At 49.0% G+C, this 18,547-nt stretch overlaps 1 protein-coding gene across 1 annotated transcript in view; it reads left to right on the forward strand.

Moving 5' to 3' along the window:
• Positions 1-18,024, forward strand: part of SLC7A5 (solute carrier family 7 member 5) — a 36,458-nt gene extending 18,434 nt beyond the window's left edge. Inside the window, exons 3-10 of the mRNA XM_050903859.1 lie at positions 9,281-9,386; positions 10,155-10,199; positions 11,579-11,702; positions 12,841-12,944; positions 13,735-13,831; positions 14,189-14,338; positions 15,518-15,695; positions 17,580-18,024. Of these exons, the coding sequence (XP_050759816.1) occupies positions 9,281-9,386; positions 10,155-10,199; positions 11,579-11,702; positions 12,841-12,944; positions 13,735-13,831; positions 14,189-14,338; positions 15,518-15,695; positions 17,580-17,635 (860 nt within the window). The 3' untranslated portion in view covers positions 17,636-18,024. The remainder of the gene's footprint in view (positions 1-9,280; positions 9,387-10,154; positions 10,200-11,578; positions 11,703-12,840; positions 12,945-13,734; positions 13,832-14,188; positions 14,339-15,517; positions 15,696-17,579) is intronic.
• The last annotated feature ends 523 nt before the right edge of the window (positions 18,025-18,547 follow it).

Consider the following 18,547-nt stretch of genomic DNA (forward strand, 5'->3'; position numbering starts at 1 on the left):
GGGTATTTTTTTGCCATATTCTTGACGTGGTGAGCGGGATGCCTGGGACTAGGTCGTGCAGCCGGTTGGGACAGTGGCTGTGCAGGTTTAAGGGATGTTTTCTGCACTGGCTATGCCACAGAGGTCTGTGGTTAGGTCTGCAGCTGTGCTCTTCATACCCGATCACCCTGCACCTCACAGTGCCTTAAAAACTAACCTAGGCATGAAATGGTAAAAAAAAAAAAAAAAAAAAAAAAGCACTAATCTTTAAGGACACACTCATGCTTTTTACATGCGAGGAAATTCAGGAAGGTTTTGATGTCAAAAAATTCTTAAAAAACATATCACAGACATGTTTCAGATATATTCTTTTCTGTTGTTGATGTCCTAGGGTTTCTTAAATGTTTCTCTGCCCTCGGGCAGCTCAAGCAGTGAGGTGCCGTTCCTGGCTGCCACGCATTCGGGCAGTGCTGGGCTCCAGCCCTCGCTGCGATTCCTCACCAGCAGTTCTGCTTAAAAAAAAAAAAAAGAGTTGGGCATTTGGGACTTAGGCAAATAGAATTTAACACTCATTTTATTGAATTATTTTTATTGGACTTATTGTCCCTTCTCCCTCTTAATGCCTGATTTCTGATCTTAAATTTCTCATCTGCGGTGCCTCGAGTGCCTGTTTGATGGCAGCAGCATTATTTTCTCTAACTCCCTTCGTTGGGCTGGTCAGAGACCAGCAGAGTTGCATCTGCTGAACAAGCACGGGGTGAATTAAGGACAAAGTAGGCAGGTTTAACTCCAGACGTTTGCCATGGAGAACTTAGACGAGACAGGGAGTTTTGTTTTTAATCTTGTTTTTTCTTTAAATAGATGCGTACAGTATCAGCCAGCACTGGCACCCCCCCACCCCAATATCATTTGCTCATTGTAAGAAGGTATTTAGAGGGGTAGTTGTGGCTGGCAAATTCTGAACTCAACACAGGAGGGTTTCTGAGAGTGCCAAAATGAAGATTCAAACCCTCAGTCATTAATGTGTGCTTAGCATGTCTGCGAAGCTTCCTAAAAATATAATCTACGTACTCCAGGTGCAAGGCAACGTCTTGGCACTGTGGGGGTGTGTGCGCATCTGGGTACTACTTTCATTTATCGAATCCCTTTGTCTTCTGCTAGAAAACAACCATTTGGTCTCGGTCTTTCTCTGTGAGGGTTATTTTGCTAGTTCCCTGTCCAAACTTTTTTCTTTGCCTTTTTTTTCTGAAAAATCCTGTGATTAAGAAAGACCTGAGGGAGGGAAAGTTTACTCACTCTTCCTTTCCTCCCAGATTTTTCTTCTCTGCTGCCAGTGGCAACGTCAGTTCAATGTCCCAAAAAAGCCCCTTGAGCCAGATCTGGAGTGAGACTGAGGGGCTGAGCGGATGAGCTCTGCGAGCAGCGAAGGCGAGGATACAGCTGTAAGCGTGGGGAGGGCAGGGCTGCTCTGGAAGGGTCCTGCTGACATGGCAGGAAAACTTGATTTCGTGGCTGGTAATTAAAATCTCGGGCTCCCTCAGGTCTCAGAGCACAATGGCACACAGATACTAAGAGAAAACAAGGGTGGCCATTGTCTGAATTCTCTTGGGTTTATACCTACAGTTAATCACGCTTGGCCATCCAGAGATGAATGAGCACTTAGCATAGCTAAAGAAATCTGCCACAAGTTTTCCTTTGACCTGGTCTCATCTCTCGTGTCCATAGGGTGAACCCGAGAGTGAAGCTCATCAGCAAGTCGATGTTTAGGAGTTTGGTTTTAATTGATTTTTTTTGTTTTTTTTTCTTTTTTTGATTTCCTGCCACATCAGTCACGACCTGGTTTTTTGCTAACTGATGCAGCAATGCCTTTGCGCACCCTGTGTGGTGTTGTACGCAGCAGGGTAGCCGTTGTACTGGTGTCTGTGCCCGGAGAGACCAGTTCACCCAAGGGACTGGCTCTAGGACACAACCTGGGACACGAGAAGCAACTGAGGGTGGAGCTGTAGGTGTCTGAGATGAGTTTGGAGCCCAGAGCCAAACCAGATGGGTGTTCACCCAGCCAGCCCGTGACTAACTCACACTGTAGATCCTCTTTGGCAGAGAAAAGGCAAAGCCTATGGATAGTAAACGTCCCTCAAGCTTTGAGTGTGTCCCTGCAAGTTGGGGCTGAGGCTCGTGCACAAAAGATTGCAAGAAAAGCATGCCCTGCAGCTGCCTGTGCTGTTTCTTGTTACGCTGGCATTCAGAAATGCCACTATAACGTGATTTTCCAGCAGTAAGCTTTGAAGGAGAGCTATTGTGCTTCCCTTACTCACCCTCTTGTTCACGGAGCTCATGGAAAGTGGAAGACTGTACCGAAGGAGAGCACGAACAAGGAAGCTGGGAGAGCTGCCAGCATCCTGCACCTCTAAATCACATCAACAACATGTTGGAGATTAATCAGGCGTCTTAACGCTGGAGGGTTGATACAGCACAATTATATTTTATGGGCCTCTTGCTCTCTAATCTTTGATTTCCAGCCAAAGGTGGATGCAAATGCTGAGGCCAGGTGGGCATGGCAGGTTAGCGTGCTAGGCAGCTTGCCTGCTCTGGTTTGGAGTGAGCAGCGGTTCATTTCTGCTCAGACAATTTTTTTCTTGCCCTCTCTGCCCAGAAGATTTTTGGCAATTACAGATTCAAGGATAGAGTTCAGCCTGCTGGGGCTTTTGCATTTTACAAGTTCAAAGTTGCCTGTCCGAAAATAAATAAAATGCATTTAATAACAACAACAAAATAAACCCACCCCAAAATACAGAAGCAGTTGGTCAGTGACCTGTGCTTCTTGTTATGATCACTGTGAGTTGGAGTGGCTCTGTATGCACACACTGGAAGCTTGGCCTTTAACGATGATGTGAACTGTTGTTTGTTTAACATTGCGTGTGGAGGCTCATAGCTGCGTTAACTCTTCGAGGTGGAAATGTGCCTTGACATCTGAAAAGCTGCTTTATCCAAGGAGGTGTGGATCGTAGCATGTTGCTCGTTTTCGGTATCCTGAATGAACTGCCAAATGCTGAGCTGGATCAAGGTAGGTGCCTTGCAACGGCGGCTGAGGAGCGCATCTCAGCCTTACCACAGGGGACCCTGCTCACCACTGTTGTGAGCTGAGTGGGTTTTAAGGCAGCTGACATGAAAGGCTTCTCATTTTTCCAAGTGCAGCTATCCCAGCAATGTGGACATATTTAACTAGAGAGCAGCTAATACTTCGGTATTTGCTTCCTTCCATCTTTGTCTGCATCTCCTCTCACTGTCTCTCTAAAGTCTTTGGTTGCAGCAGCAGCAGTCGTTCGTGCCTAAGGCGTATCAATAGCTCTGTGTGTGTGTGTGTGTGTACACACGTGCTTTTGCTTGCATTTTATATCGATCCTTTCCCACAGCCTTCAACTGCTGGGCTGAAATTAATGGCCTTGCCTGTGGTGCTAGAGGTGTGGGTGACGGGCGGGAGGATCTGCCCTCCCCAAATGTTCTTGGCTCTCCTGCACGTCAAGCTGGCTGGCTCTGGTTAGCCCCTCCAGAGCCTGGTCAGGTGGCTTATTCTTGTTTGTTATTCTTGATCACAAGTTTCTATGGATGTGGATTGAACCTGTTGTGCAGATATGGAAAGAAAAAAGTTTATGGAAGTGGCTGGAAACCCACTGGGTGCTTTGTTTAGGGTTTGCACCTTGCTGTTACTCTGCCCAGACAGGGATAGACAAGGGGGCATTTAGGAAACACCTTCCCATGCTGTGCTAAGGATCAAAGGGACCCTGTTCATCCAGGGTCTCTGCACTGCCTCTGTGCTTGCTGGCTCCCGGAGGAGGCATGGTGTTTTGCGTGCCGTGCATCGTTCCAGGGCTCACGCCGCTGCTTCTAGGTCTGCTTCTTTATTTCTCATCAGCAAACGTTATGCCAGCAGACACGGAGGTTGTGAAAATCAGGAGGTGTTTGCTCAGGAGCAGGAAGGTAAAAGGTTTTTTGGTGATACCAGCCGGATGCAGAGGAAGTGGGAAAGGTAACAAAACGCTGTCTGGCCCAAGTAGTGTCCTGGTGGACCAGTGCAAAAGGAGGAGTTGGGAAGCTTGAGTAGTGTGTGGGGTGGAGTGAATCCAGGAGCCCAGACCCTTGGTTTCACCCTGGAGGAGAAATAATAGCTCTTCGTAAACGGTACTGACAGAGCTTCCCAGCACTGGGAGGAGAGGAACTTTTCCATAAAACAGAAGGAAGTAGTTGAAATGAGGGGAAGTGTCATAGCCTGTCCACAGCTGGTGGTGACAATGGGGACGTAACCCAGGAGCTCTGGCTCCTCCTTGGATGCCCTCTCTGCTCTTCCAAGGTTCCGGTGGTGTCTTTCAGACCCATAAACTCGTCTGCTACGGGACCCAAGTTCAATAGCTGCTGTTCAAAGCTACTTAATGCAAAGCTGTCTGCAGAGTGGCAGCAATCAGAGAGGAGCAAACAGCTTATGTGGCTACCGAGTGTGCGTTTCCCCGGGGAGCCACGAGCTGCCGAAGAGATGCTCTCCTAACCCTGGCCCCTGCGTGTTTCTTGCCGTCTTGTTTTTCTGACTCAGGCGATTGAACTCGTGCTGCTTTTCTCAGGAAATGGCTCAACAGCCGAGCGGATCTTCTCCTCTGGGGTTTTTCGTATATACAACACATTTCTCCCTGGCTTGGTTTCCTCCACGAGTGAGACGCACTGAGGGCCCCCCCTTCTCTTGCTGAGCTCTCTAGATGGCTGTGTTCCCTCTCCTCGTTGTTTAGGCAAGTTAAAAATATTTAATTATCATTAAATGCTTTCTGCAAGAGAAGATTGCTGTGCTATTAAAACCGGAATGGACATGACTAGGGAGCAAATGAACATTTTCAAAGAAAGGGTCTGAACATGCAGCGCATGGACCCGAAATAGGTCCCTCCCGCAGAAAGGCCCCAGGTGACCCATCGCTTGCCGGCGCAATTACCGGAGTCTTGGCAGCTGGCAAGATCAGCAAATGGGGTTTATGTCAGAGCTTGTTACCTTAATTTGGTTAATTGTAGAGCAGAGTGCAGTTGAACAGCCAGTTCAAACCAGGTTTCAGATCGGCGGGGTGCCGGGCACGGGCAGGGCATTGCCTAGAGAGCAGCCGCGGCTGCGTGGGCTGGGGAGGACGGGGGAGCCGGGAGAGCAGGGAGAGCACGGCTTTGCCTGGGATGCTGTCGCTTACTGACCTCTCGCTCCGTGGGAGCAGTCGAGGCCGTGCTTGGCGGCCTCACCTGCAGATTGGTAACCCTTGATTTGATCCGAAGTCTGCATTTCAAGCCTTCGAAGTCTGGAGGCTCGAATTGCACGTTCAGGCACGTTCCAGAGTGTCTGGAACTGAGCTTCATACCTCCATTTTGAACAGCAGATCCTAATGAGGGTTTGTATTAGAGGAAGGAGGTAAGAATGAGCGTGCTGGACCCTCTACCCAGTATCCCCAGTCTCCAGCTGGGGTCAATAGCAAGCATCAGTGGGTAAATGTAATAACAGAGGGGACACATGGTGCCTCCTGGATGCTTTCTCAGCCTCCAGTGCACCTCTGGGTCTTCTGCGCCAGAGGAGGTATCTTTGTGTGATGGATTTCTCTTCCAAGGATCTGTCTAACGACTACTTGAACCTCTGTCTAATTGTGCGTGGGGCTGCTAACGAGACCAGGGCAAGACGAGTACAGTCATACCTCTCCCACTGTATCTGGGATACCTTTGTGGTATCACTGCTGGAGCTTGGCTCTTTTGCCCCAAGACGTATAATGTGGTGCCATTTATGTCTGTAAAGGCATCGCTGGCGGGCACAAATTATTATCTTTCTGGTGATCCGCTGGCCAGCAGGATGGGACAGAGCTTTGTTGTGGTGATGGTGGGAGAGGACGGCTGCTCTGCTGGGATTTGAGCTTTGGGGTGGGTTTGTTAAGGAGCCCAGGCTCCTGTCGTGCAACCAGGAAGCAATAAAGCATGAAAGAAGCAAAAGTTGTGGGAAGGGGGCATCATGTGGACACCTGAGAACACGAGCTTGTCCCCTTGGAGTGGAAAGAGATAGATCTCAGCTCCTCTGGTTATTTAACCCTGTTCTGACATGTTGCTAAATCCATCTTACCATGGGAGCATAGAGACGTGAAGTTTAGCAACTTGCTGCAAGTTTTTGGAGAGCTACAACTCTTGCTAGGTGAGGCAGGGAGAGGGCAGCGAGGTGTGAGCTCCTCAAGCGTTGAGGAGGGGGAAGAAAGCCCCTTCCTTCCTACCTAGTCTCCTCTCCTGGCTGCCTCCACGCTGACTTGCCACTCCTTTGCCAGTCGCTGCATTCTGGTGCTTGAAAGAGATGGGTGAGGTGCGTGCCGCAGCGGGTGCAAGGAAGAGGTGTGCGAGTAATTAGTTATGTCCCACCCATCCATCCCTCCGTCCGCCACCCCCGCCCACAGTGTAATGAAATGCCAGGCTTTGTTTTAATTTCTTTGCTTCGGTGCCGCTCCTGTAGCGGTCCCACGCTGCCTTTCCCTCCTCTTTGCCCGTGTGTCCTGGAGGACAGCAGTCCTTCCTCACACACGGCCAAAGTGTCTGTACAGCCCAGCAGGCCACCGAATTGGGCTTGGACCCTTCCTTGCCCAGAGGCTGAAGATGTCTGCGGTTCCCAAGCGGGTGGCACATCCTGAATCCAGGCATGTGGTTTCAGTTTGGGGACCACCGATGCTCTCCTCCTCTCCTGGCCAGCTGGGTGAGGGCGGCAGCTCAGCCCTTCCTCGGCAGCACCAGCACGCTGTTTCTGTCTGAGGTTTGGGAAGGCACAGAGCGAAACCTGCAGATGCCTCAGAAAAAGGAACGTTTGGCCTGAGAGCTTTTTGCCTGTGACAAACAGAAGGAGGCTTTTGGTGGAAGCTGGTGTCCAGTTGTGGGCAAGAAATGGAGATGTGAGCCCGCAGCACGATGCTGCTTGTGCCCTGGCTGCTCCCGAATCGGAGCATCTTCCTGACGTGGTAAAGGTGGTGATCCCTTAGCCCGGGTGGGAGCTGGGCTACTGGCAGAGCATGAGCAGACCTTTGAGAAGAGATGTCCTGAGGAGTGTTTGAAACTTCTGGAGAGCTCTCCTGCTCTCCTAGACCATCCGTGTGCCGTTCCAGTAGCTAATTACAGTCACTGTTAACAAAAAGTGTATCTTATTCCCATACCAAAAGACCTGGAAAGAACTAGACTGGTAATTATTCAGGAGGGGCAGAAAATAAACTCAGGGAAGCTGAGCCCGAAGGATCCAGCAGAATGCGATACCGTGCACACTCACCTCCTGCTCAGCCTTTTTATTCACAGCCAGGCCAGGGCATTAATGCTAAATTAAGATTACATGACTGAACCTATAAGCCAGGAATTAAGGTTAAACTCACAGCATTATAGCAGTCTCTTTGCATTTCCTGGCTTTCCTGTTACACTCTGATGTACATGCTCTAACCTCACTTTTTAAAAACAATTGGTGCATTTTGCTAAGGAGATTCATTGGCTAAAGGGGCATTAAGTACAACCAGCATATCCCAGGGTAGATTCGGAAGAGACCTTCCTAGTGCAAGGAGCTGCTGGGAGAGAGGGACAAGGCAACACCAGTGGAGAACCGCTATCTGCAGCGGGATCTGGACAAGTAGAGCCTTGGAAAACTGGTGTTTCCCAGACCTGATTGCCCAGTGCATGTGCTGCCGCTGTGGTCCTGGCTCTTTTGCAGCTCACACCCACAGCAACCCCTTGCAAATGGGACAGCAACCGAGCAGGGAAGAAGGCAGAGGGGAGCTGGTTTTCTGGGTAGTTTTGTGAGCAGAGAGCATTTTGGATGCCACGTTAGGGAATATCTTTTTGCCCTGGTTAGGCCTCGGCAGAAGCAGGAGGGAGAAAGGAGGTGAAGGGCAGCAATGCCCAGGATGGAAAGGATGGTCATAGAGCTGGAGGGTCACGTAGAGAGGGGGAAGGACAAGATGTAGCTGTCCCACCTGCACGGGGCAGCTCCGTGTCACTGGCACAGATTTGGAGCATTCCCTTGTGGACCCCCACGAATGCAAGATGCACCAGCAGACCAACAGTGCTGTCGGGGAAAAGTCCCCCTTTCCCACCGCTAAAAAGATGAGTGCGAGGTGTTAAAAGGTCCGTGCATCCATATTTGTTACCCAGCCTCTGCAAAAGTGGCTTTTGGTGGCATAGGGGAGTGAGAGTTTCCAGTGTGAGATGGGAAGAGAGGCCATCCAGAGGAAAAATGCCTGGTATGTTAGCATCCCTCTCCTTTCCCCAGATGCTGGGTACCTTGTGCTAAGAGATGAAGGGTTAAGCTCCAGGCCCTGCTGACTGCCATGTGATGCAGTTGCTCTGGTGATTAGTAAAGATCTGTGCCCTAAGAGGAATCACATGGGCTCCGACAGGGCTCCCTGGATGCAAACCTGCCCTGCTGAATCCTGCCTTGCTCCTCGCTTCCATCCTCACCAAGGGGAGCTCTGGGTCCAAGGAGGGGAGTGTGGCTTCCCCATCCCAGACTGCACAGAGGCTCCACATCAAAAGGCAGGGAACAAAACAACTGCAGAGCAGTTTTAAAGCAAAATAAACGAACCCTTGGCTGCTCCAGGAGAGTTCTTACCAAAGGTACAATCAAGTCGTCTATTTATGGCTTTTTATTTCAAAAGCAGATACATAACAGGAACTTTTGATATTCAAGCCCTAAAGAAGCTAACCTCTGATATTCAAGCCCCAAAGAACCTGACTTCCCACAATCAAAGGGATTGCCATAATCCTCTGCTTTATCAGGTGGCTGGTGGGACTAGAGGAAATCCTGGGTTTCTGCTTTATTGGGTGGCTGGTGGAAGTGGAGGAAATCCTGGGTTTTTATCGAATGAAAGCAGCTTTCAGTTGAGAAGACAATGTGACAATATCTGTTTGCATAGCATCTTCCAGCAGGAAGGTCCCCAGAATGTTTTCCTCGCAGGGTGGTATCTGGGAGATTACCTCGGCGATAGCACGTTGCAGTGTGAGAAAGTCTGAGCACTCGGTAATGACCAGTTGCCTGAGACAAGGATATTTGGGGCTGATTATTTGGTGCATGACTCCGGATGAATTACACACTGTAAAACTGGAGGAATCAGCCCTATAGAAATATGTGCACATGCTCTCTAGCATAACCCGAAATGCATCAGCATGATAATTAAGTATCCTAAGAGCAGCTTTTGCCTCCGGGTTTCTCTGTTTGAACACCCACAAAGGCCCTTGGGGTTCACAGTCCAGCTGCATCGATCCTTTCTCGTTTTTGTTTTCTGCAGGGGATGTGACAAACCTGACTCCTGAGCACTCCTTCAAAGGCACAAAAGCAGACGTGGGGAACATCGTGTTAGCTTTGTACAGTGGTCTCTTTGCCTATGGAGGATGGTAAGATGCAGCCCTCTATCTTTTTTTCAATGCTAAATACTGTCGTCCCTTTCTTTTGTCCCCAGATTGTGTTTGCAGGGAGAGTGTGGTCCAGGACTTTCCATCTTTCTTGTAACCAGGGCAATGAGGCAGATGCTTTGGGTTTGCCTAGTAATGTTAATAGTCACGCTTCCCACCCTGTTTCCAGCCAGGACATAGAAGCACAAAGACGTGGAGGTGTTCATGGGATTTAGAAGCAGCAGGAGATGATGGGTGATGATGCACCATGATGCTTGGTGCAGCTCCTAGGTGGTGTTAAGAGAAAGCAGCAGAGTGGATTTGGCTAGCAGGAGAGAGGTGTGCTACACGCAACAGATTACTTTGAGCACCAAACTGAAGCTCCTGGAGGGCTTCTGGATCAGTCCCTTTGAGCACTTGCAAGCACAAGGAGCCTGCTCCATTTGCTGTGAAAACAGGCTAGTTGCAGCCATCCTTATCGCCTGGAGGGGTGGCCCTGTCGCTCATGGGTCCAGCTCTTCGCCTCCAATCACTCCTCCTCTTGCAAGGAAGCTGGCAGCATGGTGTGCTAGATCCACCAGCACCATCCAGGGCTTGCGCTTTGCAGGTTTTGTGCTGTAGGTCTTGGACTAGGCATCAGCCATTATAAGTTTTACCGCGGGTGTCAGTCTCTCAAGCCCTCCTGAAATTCCCTGGCAGATGAGTAAGATGAAGGGCTTCATTTATTCCACGGACTAACCAGAATTAACCGCTGTTCTTTTTAAATTACAGGAATTACTTGAATTTTGTTACAGAAGAGATGATAAATCCCTACAGGTAGGTGTGTGTCCTGTGATGACTTCCCTGGGAGGAAAATCTGTTTTTCTCAGGAAGCCCCTTCCTCGTGTGTGTAACAGGGGTCGCTAATCAGCCCAGAAGCCAAGGTCTTTTTCTGGGGAAATAGAAAACAAGATAAATTAATGGCATTGTTCCTTCCTGGAATAGGGGAAGGGGAATCATAATCTCTGTATGAGAAGGGCTGTTGTTTATGCTGCTTTCCTGTGCTGCTAATATTATCAGTGTTGTTGGAAAGTCCTGCTTCCTTGGCATGGCACCTCTCTGAATTACAGGCGAGGAAGAAGCACTCATGGCTTTATTACTGTCTTGTATAAACTCCCACAAGAGTATCTGTGCGTACATATGTTTGTCACGTGCTCTTCCTGTTCTGTTGAGCAGTAGCCGCTTTCTGCACTGCCCGTGCCTTTCAGGGTTATGCAGGGGACCTGGTGAGATGAGAGTGGGCCACACCAAAGCAGGACATCGCTGATAAATCTTTTTTGCTCATAGGGAAGGTGCCGATGAGGCGCTGTCGATATGAGCTTCAGGATCACTTGTGCAAGAACCCATTCCTGGCTGACCCTGGCAGCGATTAGTGCCTGCTGGGAAGCATAAGATTTGATATGCCCTTTCCTTGACAAACACAGTTATAAAAGGTTTTTGCAGTTTGCAATTATTTTCCTGTCTTCTGAATGCAGTCATGGTATTTGACTCTCTCCTCCTGTGGCTTTGAGCTCCACTAGACCGATTATACATGGCATCAAACAGGGTTTCCTTTTTCAGTTTCCGTTCGCAAATGAAGTTAGACTATTTGGAAAGGCAAATTTGTACCAAATTTGTCTTTACAGACCCACTCAGACTGCGTCTGAACTCATTTTCTTTGAGTTTCATCAGTCCAGCCAGCTGCACAGAGTTAGAGCCTAAAAACTGCCCACTAAATCCCTGATCTTTCCATCTCCCACAAGAAACCCACCAGCACAAATGCTTCTCCTTTGCCCAGAAGAGAAGACATGTGCTAATGCCACTGGCAAGAGACATGGGGGGGGGGTATTTTTAATTAATTGCCTTTGCAGTGATCTTGGATTACTGCTTGCCCAGACAGCCAGAGTCTCTCCATGCAAAAAGTCCTTTCTGCCATAATCCTTCACTCTACATCTGCCAGCCTCCGGGCTGTTCCCGTGTGGGCATCTTCTCCTCTCCTAGGGGAGCAGCGTGTGGCTGGGAAACCGGACATGCTGAAGAGCCAAAGAAGAGCAGAATGGCTCAGGCAAACTCGAAGCGAGCACAGGAGGGCTGCAGCATGAGCCCCCGATCCCTGGCATCAACGGGTCTCTTCTCTGAACTGCAGCGCTCCATTACAATTTATATTTTCTTCCTAGAAACCTGCCCCTGGCTATCATCATCTCGCTACCTGTAGTCACTTTGGTTTATGTGCTGACAAACTTGGCTTATTTCACGACCCTTTCGACGGACCAGATGCTGACGTCCGAAGCCGTGGCTGTGGTAAGATAGGTGTATTTCTGATGTGACTCATCTGTTTTCCAGGGCTGGTTAAGTCAGACTTAGAATCTCTGGATACGTCTCCTAGTTTGTTCCAGGCTGATCGTAGCTGCTTACAAAAAAGCTGATGTTTGACAGGAGATAAAGAGCAACTGTGACGGGAGCAGGGAAGAACAGCGTGATACCAAGTGGGCTTAATCACAGACAATAGTAAGGGTGGGCAGTCACGTAGCGCTGCTCTTAATTCGTAAATATGCAAGGTTGCTGCCGGCCTCATGACTTCTCATCAGTTACCAGAGCATGATATTTATGGGAAAAGGTCATTCAGTCAATACTGAACTAGATTGTTCTCTCTCTGTATCTTCCTTGTTTTAATTAAGAGAGAAAAATAATACCTCTATTAATTAAAATGCCATTGCAGTCAGAAATCCTGGCTGCTTCCAAAGTGAGCAGCATGGTATGACCTTGCAAACTGAGCATGACCAGGATTGTTCAGTGCTTCAAGGGGGAATCTCCCAGTCCAGGATAAGTTGGTCTGGGCCGTTCAGGTGACAGTGCTCCGTCTTTCGGGTTAGTACCAAGCCCCCGCTCCGGTCTGCACCAAACGCAGTGCCGAGTTATTGGAGATGCCAACCTGCGTTGGCGTTGCTCTAGTTGTGTGCCTTTGCAGGTCTTGAAATCAATATAATAGCGTTGGCGTAAAACTGCAGTGAAGCAGCGCGGGGTCAGTTTGTGATATAAAACTCTACAACTCCAGGTCCCCGCGTTTCGAAGGGGCTGTGTCCCAGGTCCTTGCTCAGCAATTGGCAATAGCTGCGTGTCTGAATCTCCTTGCAGTTTCCGTTTGGTCTTGAACTTTTGGATAGCCGTTCTGATAAATGTTGTGTCCTGACTCTGAGGGAAGGGCTTGCTGCTGATCTTTTTTTTTTTTTTTTTTTTTTTTTTTTTTTTTTGCAATTCCACAATCTGCTTTTTCAGGAAGGAGGAGCAGCAAATGGCAATATGGAAAACTCCGTAACAGCTTTAGCACTAAGCCATGTCATTTGTTCAGATTTCTACAAATCTTAAGTCTTTGTAGGGAGCTGTGAGTTCTTTTGGACATTCTGAGTGTGAAATGTCTGTCTTGTTGCCCCCCGTTTAGGATTTTGGGAACTATCACCTTGGCGTCATGTCCTGGATCATACCTGTCTTTGTTGGCTTATCGTGCTTTGGATCCGTTAATGGATCTCTCTTCACTTCCTCCCGGTAGGTTTCTTGCTCAATTTTGTGGTTTTTGTTTAGAAGTCGTGCTTAATGCCTCTTCGTTTGGAGTTGTCCTCCAGAATGGCTGTGGGTAGACACAAAGTCTAAAGGATCTGGAGGCCATGTGGGGAATGCAGGGAAAAAAAAAAATATGTAAGACTTTAAAACCATATCCAGTTTAAAGGAAACCCTTTCAGTGGTCTTAATCTTCTGTTCCTCAGGCAAAGTTCTGTTGAAGTTATTAGAACATAAACAAACACAGGCTTGGGGCTCAGTGATGTTGCCTGAGAAAGTGGCTTTAATGAAAAGCAGAAACTTATGAAACTTCAGAGCTGAGAATCCCTCCAGAAAGGGGAGAAAGGACGGGGCAGGACGGGGACTGAGATGGTTCCAGCTCTGACACACATCTCCTGGGTTGTCTTCGGAAAGTCACTTAATTGCTCTCTCTGGAAAGGGGGATATAAATACATCTTTTCTTGCATTCTTTGTCCGTCTCCAGCCGTCCTTCTAAGACAGGGACTTTCCACCGTGTATGTGCAGAACACCCTGTGCTGGGGTCTGATCCTGGAGGGCCCCACTCCTGAACCAGTCCCTAGCAAAAGGGCACAGCTGGCATCGTGCAAGGCACCACTCAGGTGGAAAACCTGCGTGGAGCCTGGGCGTTTCAGTCTTGCTGCCTCAGCACTGTCTAGGCTGAGCTTGGGCTGTCCCCACTTGTTTTGTGCTGAAGACAAACTCCAGCCCGGGGCTGAAGGTAGCAGAGGTGATAACTGCTCTGTCTCCCCAACCTCAGGCTGTTCTTCGTGGGATCCCGAGAAGGACACTTGCCTTCAATCCTGTCTATGATTCACCCCAGGCTTCTCACTCCCGTGCCGTCCCTCATCTTTACGGTAAGCACCTGGGTCTGTGGTGATGAGCATCGACCTGGTATGGAGAAATGGGTCGGGAGTAGGATCCCACCAGAGTGGTTGGGGGGGGGCTGCTTGGGCACCACCTCCAGACACGGCCATTCCTGCATGGAGCTACAGGAGAGGGTAGACCCTTCTCCTTCTCATCATATCCTCATATTCCACTTCTGTTTTGAAATGGCTCCAGGCACCAGTTCAAAATAGCTTAAATAAGTAAAAAATAATCAACGTGATTCTTTTCTTGGCAGATAGTTCTTCTAAAATACCTGTATTTAGTGTTGTAACATACGTGGTTTTGCCTGCTCCCTTTGCTAATGGCTTTTTTTTTCCTGGATGCAGTGCGTCATGACCCTGCTCTATGCCTTCTCCAACAACATTTTCTCAGTCATCAACTTCTTCAGCTTCTTCAACTGGCTGTGCGTGGCTCTGGCCATCATCGGCATGATGTGGCTGCGTTACAAGAAGCCAGAGCTGGAAAGGCCCATCAGGGTGAGAACAGTGTGGTAATTGCGTGGTGGGTCCTCCCTGAGTCCCTTCTCAGCACCAGCGAAGGTTCAGCAAGTACGGCTGCTTGTCCAGTATGGAAGAGGGACTGGGATTGCAAGCGTGCGGGGAAATGTTGTGTTGTAGCTAACGCAGGTGTCCCTGCTGCACAGAAACCTGCTGAATGCGAATCGGTGCAGGAGGACGAAGAGCTGCCGTGGCCGTGGGGACATCAGAGTGAAGGAGGCTCTGGGTGTCAGAGATGCGGGGTGTTCTTGTGGGGTAGCCCAGTGGGAAGCTCTCAGTGACTAACATACTCCCCAGGACAAATCAGAGGCTGTGGCTCTCAGTGAAACACTCTGTACCATCATGGAATTCACTTCAAATAGTTTTTTAATAAAGGAGACAAACCCACGCCTGCAGAGATGAGAACTTTGTTCTCTTTGTCCTTGGCCAGCTTGGCAGTACCGTGTCCCATCTGGGAGGAGGCCAAGATCATGTCAGCCACGAGCATGTCTGCCTTCCTTAAAGGCATGTTTCTCACTCATCCCCCAGCACGCTCAGGTCTCTGCCAGGCAACAGGCAGCCAGACAGAAACAAACTCGCAGACCTGTACCAGTGCCTTCCCAAAGTAACTCTTTGCAAGGTGTTTCCTTTGTTTTTTTGGTTTTTCTTCTAAAAGCTGGATTGCTCTCAGCGGGTGCCCTGCTCAGAGCAGTGTAGCCGAGTCCCCTGAGAAACTGCCGTGAAGATGCTACGGCTCGTGCTGTGGTTGCTGCTGAATTTGATGCTGTTGGTACAGGTGCTTTTTATAAGGAATCATTCAAGTATGGAATTGGAGTCAAAAAAAGGGTGCTGAGAAAGGCTCGTGGCTCTTGGCAAGCCACATCTCAGTGTGTTGTTTTGCTGGTTTTAAACGTACATGTTAGGTGTTAGCCTACGTCTTTTTTCTCCAGGATTGATGAAGAGCACTGCCTAAATGGATACCTTCCCCATGGCAGTTCAAAGTCACGGTCCCCTTGTTCAGAGCACCGGGACAGACAGGAGCACCGTTCACGTGGGGGGGTCTATGGTGGAACATGAACCCCTTCCCTCCCCGGGCTGTACAGCTAGATAAACTTCACTGGAAAGTGTACCCTGATCCCTTGATACAACTTCTTCCCTGTTCTTTGGGTCCTTGTTTAGGTGAACATCTGCCTGCCCATTTTCTTCATCCTGGCCTGCTTGTTTCTCATTGCTGTTTCCTTCTGGATGACACCGAAGGAATGTGCGATTGGCTTTGCAATCATCTTCAGTGGGATCCCTGTTTACTTCTTCGGAGTCTGGTGGCAAAACAAGCCCAAGTGGGTTCTCCAAGGCATCTGTAAGTATTACCAGTGAAGAGCAAGGGTGCAGCCTTGGCTTTTGCTCGAAAAATAGCAGCTTCCCGGTGAGCATGCTACAGCTAGTAGCACTGGCTGTCCTTCGTGTAGCGGAGGCTTCCCATGTCTTGGCTCTGATCAGTTCTTCTTTAACGGTAACAAGTTTTAACCTGATGATTACCTTATCTACCAAGCACCCAAAACGCACCCTGACTTGCGATAATTGCAAAGTTTGGGCCGAATACCATGGATTTTTTTAATCTTGGCAAACAGGTGGTTGTTATGCAGTGGAGCGTAATTCACTGAGCACATTGCTGCCTTTCTTCTGCCTCCTGTAAAAGCACAGGGTCAAGCCTTTTGTCAGCAGAGAATCCCTTTCTAGTGGTGTAGGAAGGGAAGAGAAGTAACAGCATAACAGTCTGAGCGCCGTTGGCCTCAATTTGACTGCTGAAAATTCGTAATTGGTCCCAATCCATCGCTTAGCCAGTGCTAACATTTCTGATCCAGTCAAAGCTCTCCTTGGCATCAAAATGTGGCAGCAGAGCAGAGGGAGGGGAAAAACCCCTGGATGTTTTCTCTTACGAGGTTTATTTTTAAGGTATCTTCATCTAAGGTTTTCCAACAGCTGACACTACACCACGGTGCGTTTTGAAGGGATGGAGAGGCTGTGCTTGGCACAGGTAACCTCTGTCTGAACAACTGAATCAAGAAAGTCAGTCCGTGTTGTCCAAGTAACTAAACTCTACCGTCTGTCTCCCAGGTCTCATACAACAGGCTGACCTAGAAAAGCAGACAAGTATAAATGCCCAGCCTTAGCTGGATGCTTTTTATGAAGAAGAAAAAGGCTTTCAACAGTGCTCAGCACTTGTTATTCTTTTTTTTCCCCCGTCTCTCTCTCTCTCTCTCTCTCACACACACTCACTTTTCTATGCTGAGTATTAGGCTCAGTTCCTGGAAAAGCCATTTTTGCAGTGCCTGTGTGGCAAATTACCATATTCATTATTTTCTACCACCAAAGGCTTGTAAGGAGAATGTAGAAAATACTCTGGGAACACAGAATGATAATCCTGCAAATGTCCAGTTAGAAACATATGAACTTTAAACACATGTGTATATTCATATATTGCAGATAATCTGATCACCTCCAACTGATCTGAGTTTGACTTTGTGTGCATTTAGAATTAGTGTTACCTTTACCTGGCAAGACTATCTTGTGATCGCCAAACACACGGTGAAGCAGCAGAAAGCGCAGGTGTGCTTGGATACTAGCCACCAAAACTAACGGGTGGAAAAATAAAGTTACTTTAGTTTAGCACCTTTCCTGTGCAAACTTGCATCTGAAATGCTTCCTTTGCTCTTCACCTCCTCTGTGCAAGGCAGTGGACTCTGCCTTGTGTTCAGTATGCAGAGTTGGTTTTGTCCTGGGCACTCGAGCCTTTAAAGAAGCTGTGTGCACATACAGCTGAGGTTTTCAAAATTGGAGGTAAAAGCATCGGCTCATATTTTCTATGTCCATTCCCGCTGTTGTGCCTGACTCAGTTTTGGCTGCTTGCAGTTCTGGCATCCAAGCGTCGTTACCGTATCACCATGCAATTAGAAGCTGGTGTCAAGAAGTACTGACGCCTCTCTCGGGGCAGTACAGCATCCTTGCTGCAGGAGCAAAGCCCCTGGGGTGACATGTTTAAGTTCTGGGCATGAATAGAGAGCAGCCCGCTGCTCATTTGCTTTCAAGTCTTAAATTGTATTTGGGCTAATCTTGCTCAGAACCACAGTGGGGAGGCAAATGGGTCAGCCCTTTTGAGGCAGAGTATCATGAACCGAGACCAAGATGTATGTTGGGCCCCTGCCTGCGATCTCTGACCTGTACTTTGCTTTCTTCCCCATAGTCTCTGCAACAGTCCTGTGCCAGAAACTGATGGAGGTGGTTCCGCAAGAATCATAAGCAGGAAAAGCAGAGACATTCAGCTTGAGGAAACGCACAATATTATTTTAAGACGACACAAGGAGAAGACGCTTCTGATCCCTCGTAAATGAAACCTAGGCACTGGAGCATCCCGTCGGAGCTGCTTCATGTCTGACACCATGCCCCCGGCTCTGCCTTGCCTCCTCCAGCCCCTCTGTCACCACCCTTTAGCCTGGCAGATGAGCAACCCTGCGATGAGAAGTTCTTGGTACGAACGTGGGCCAGGAGGAGGAATTCCTGCCGGCAGCTTCAAAGGGGTCCTGCCTGTCCGGCAGCAGCGAGTCTGATCAGCATCTGTGTGTGTGTGTGTGTGTGTGATACTGCGGGCTGTACTTCAGTTCTGTGTAGGTTTACTTGGTTTGGGTCTGGGGTCCCCCAGACGACGGTGGATCTCCTCATGAGCCCGGTTCGAGTGTTGCCAGCCGTACAAACCTGCCCGTGTGTGGGGCTGGGACTGTCACAGAGCCGTGGGGTGGTCCGAAGCCTGGCCTACCTGCCTTACCTGGTCAAGGGCAGGTGGTTGGGAAGCGAAGGTTGGCTGATGTTGGCCCACAGGCTCACACACACACACACACTCACACCAAAATACGTGCTGCTGGACGCTTTGGATTCTGTCCACTGGCAGTGACTTAGGTGAGACAAGGCAGAGCAGAATTAGTGTCAGAGAAATGATGTGGGGAGCCCTCGTCTGACTTTCATTGCGTTCCTGACTAGAGCATTCGGGGTCCCCTGCTGCTGTCTGGCTTTTAACTCTCAGATCCAAGCCATCTCCCTGCTATTGAGCCAGTCCTCTGGGATGCTCTTCACCAGAATGCCCATCCCGTGGCCCTGTGAATGAGCACTGGGGCAGGTACAGGCCTGAGGGTGGAGTTCCTCCTGATAAACCCAGGG

This window comes from Gymnogyps californianus, chromosome 12 (assembly GCF_018139145.2).
Source record: "Gymnogyps californianus isolate 813 chromosome 12, ASM1813914v2, whole genome shotgun sequence".
NCBI classification, from domain to species: Eukaryota; Metazoa; Chordata; class Aves; order Accipitriformes; family Cathartidae; genus Gymnogyps; species Gymnogyps californianus.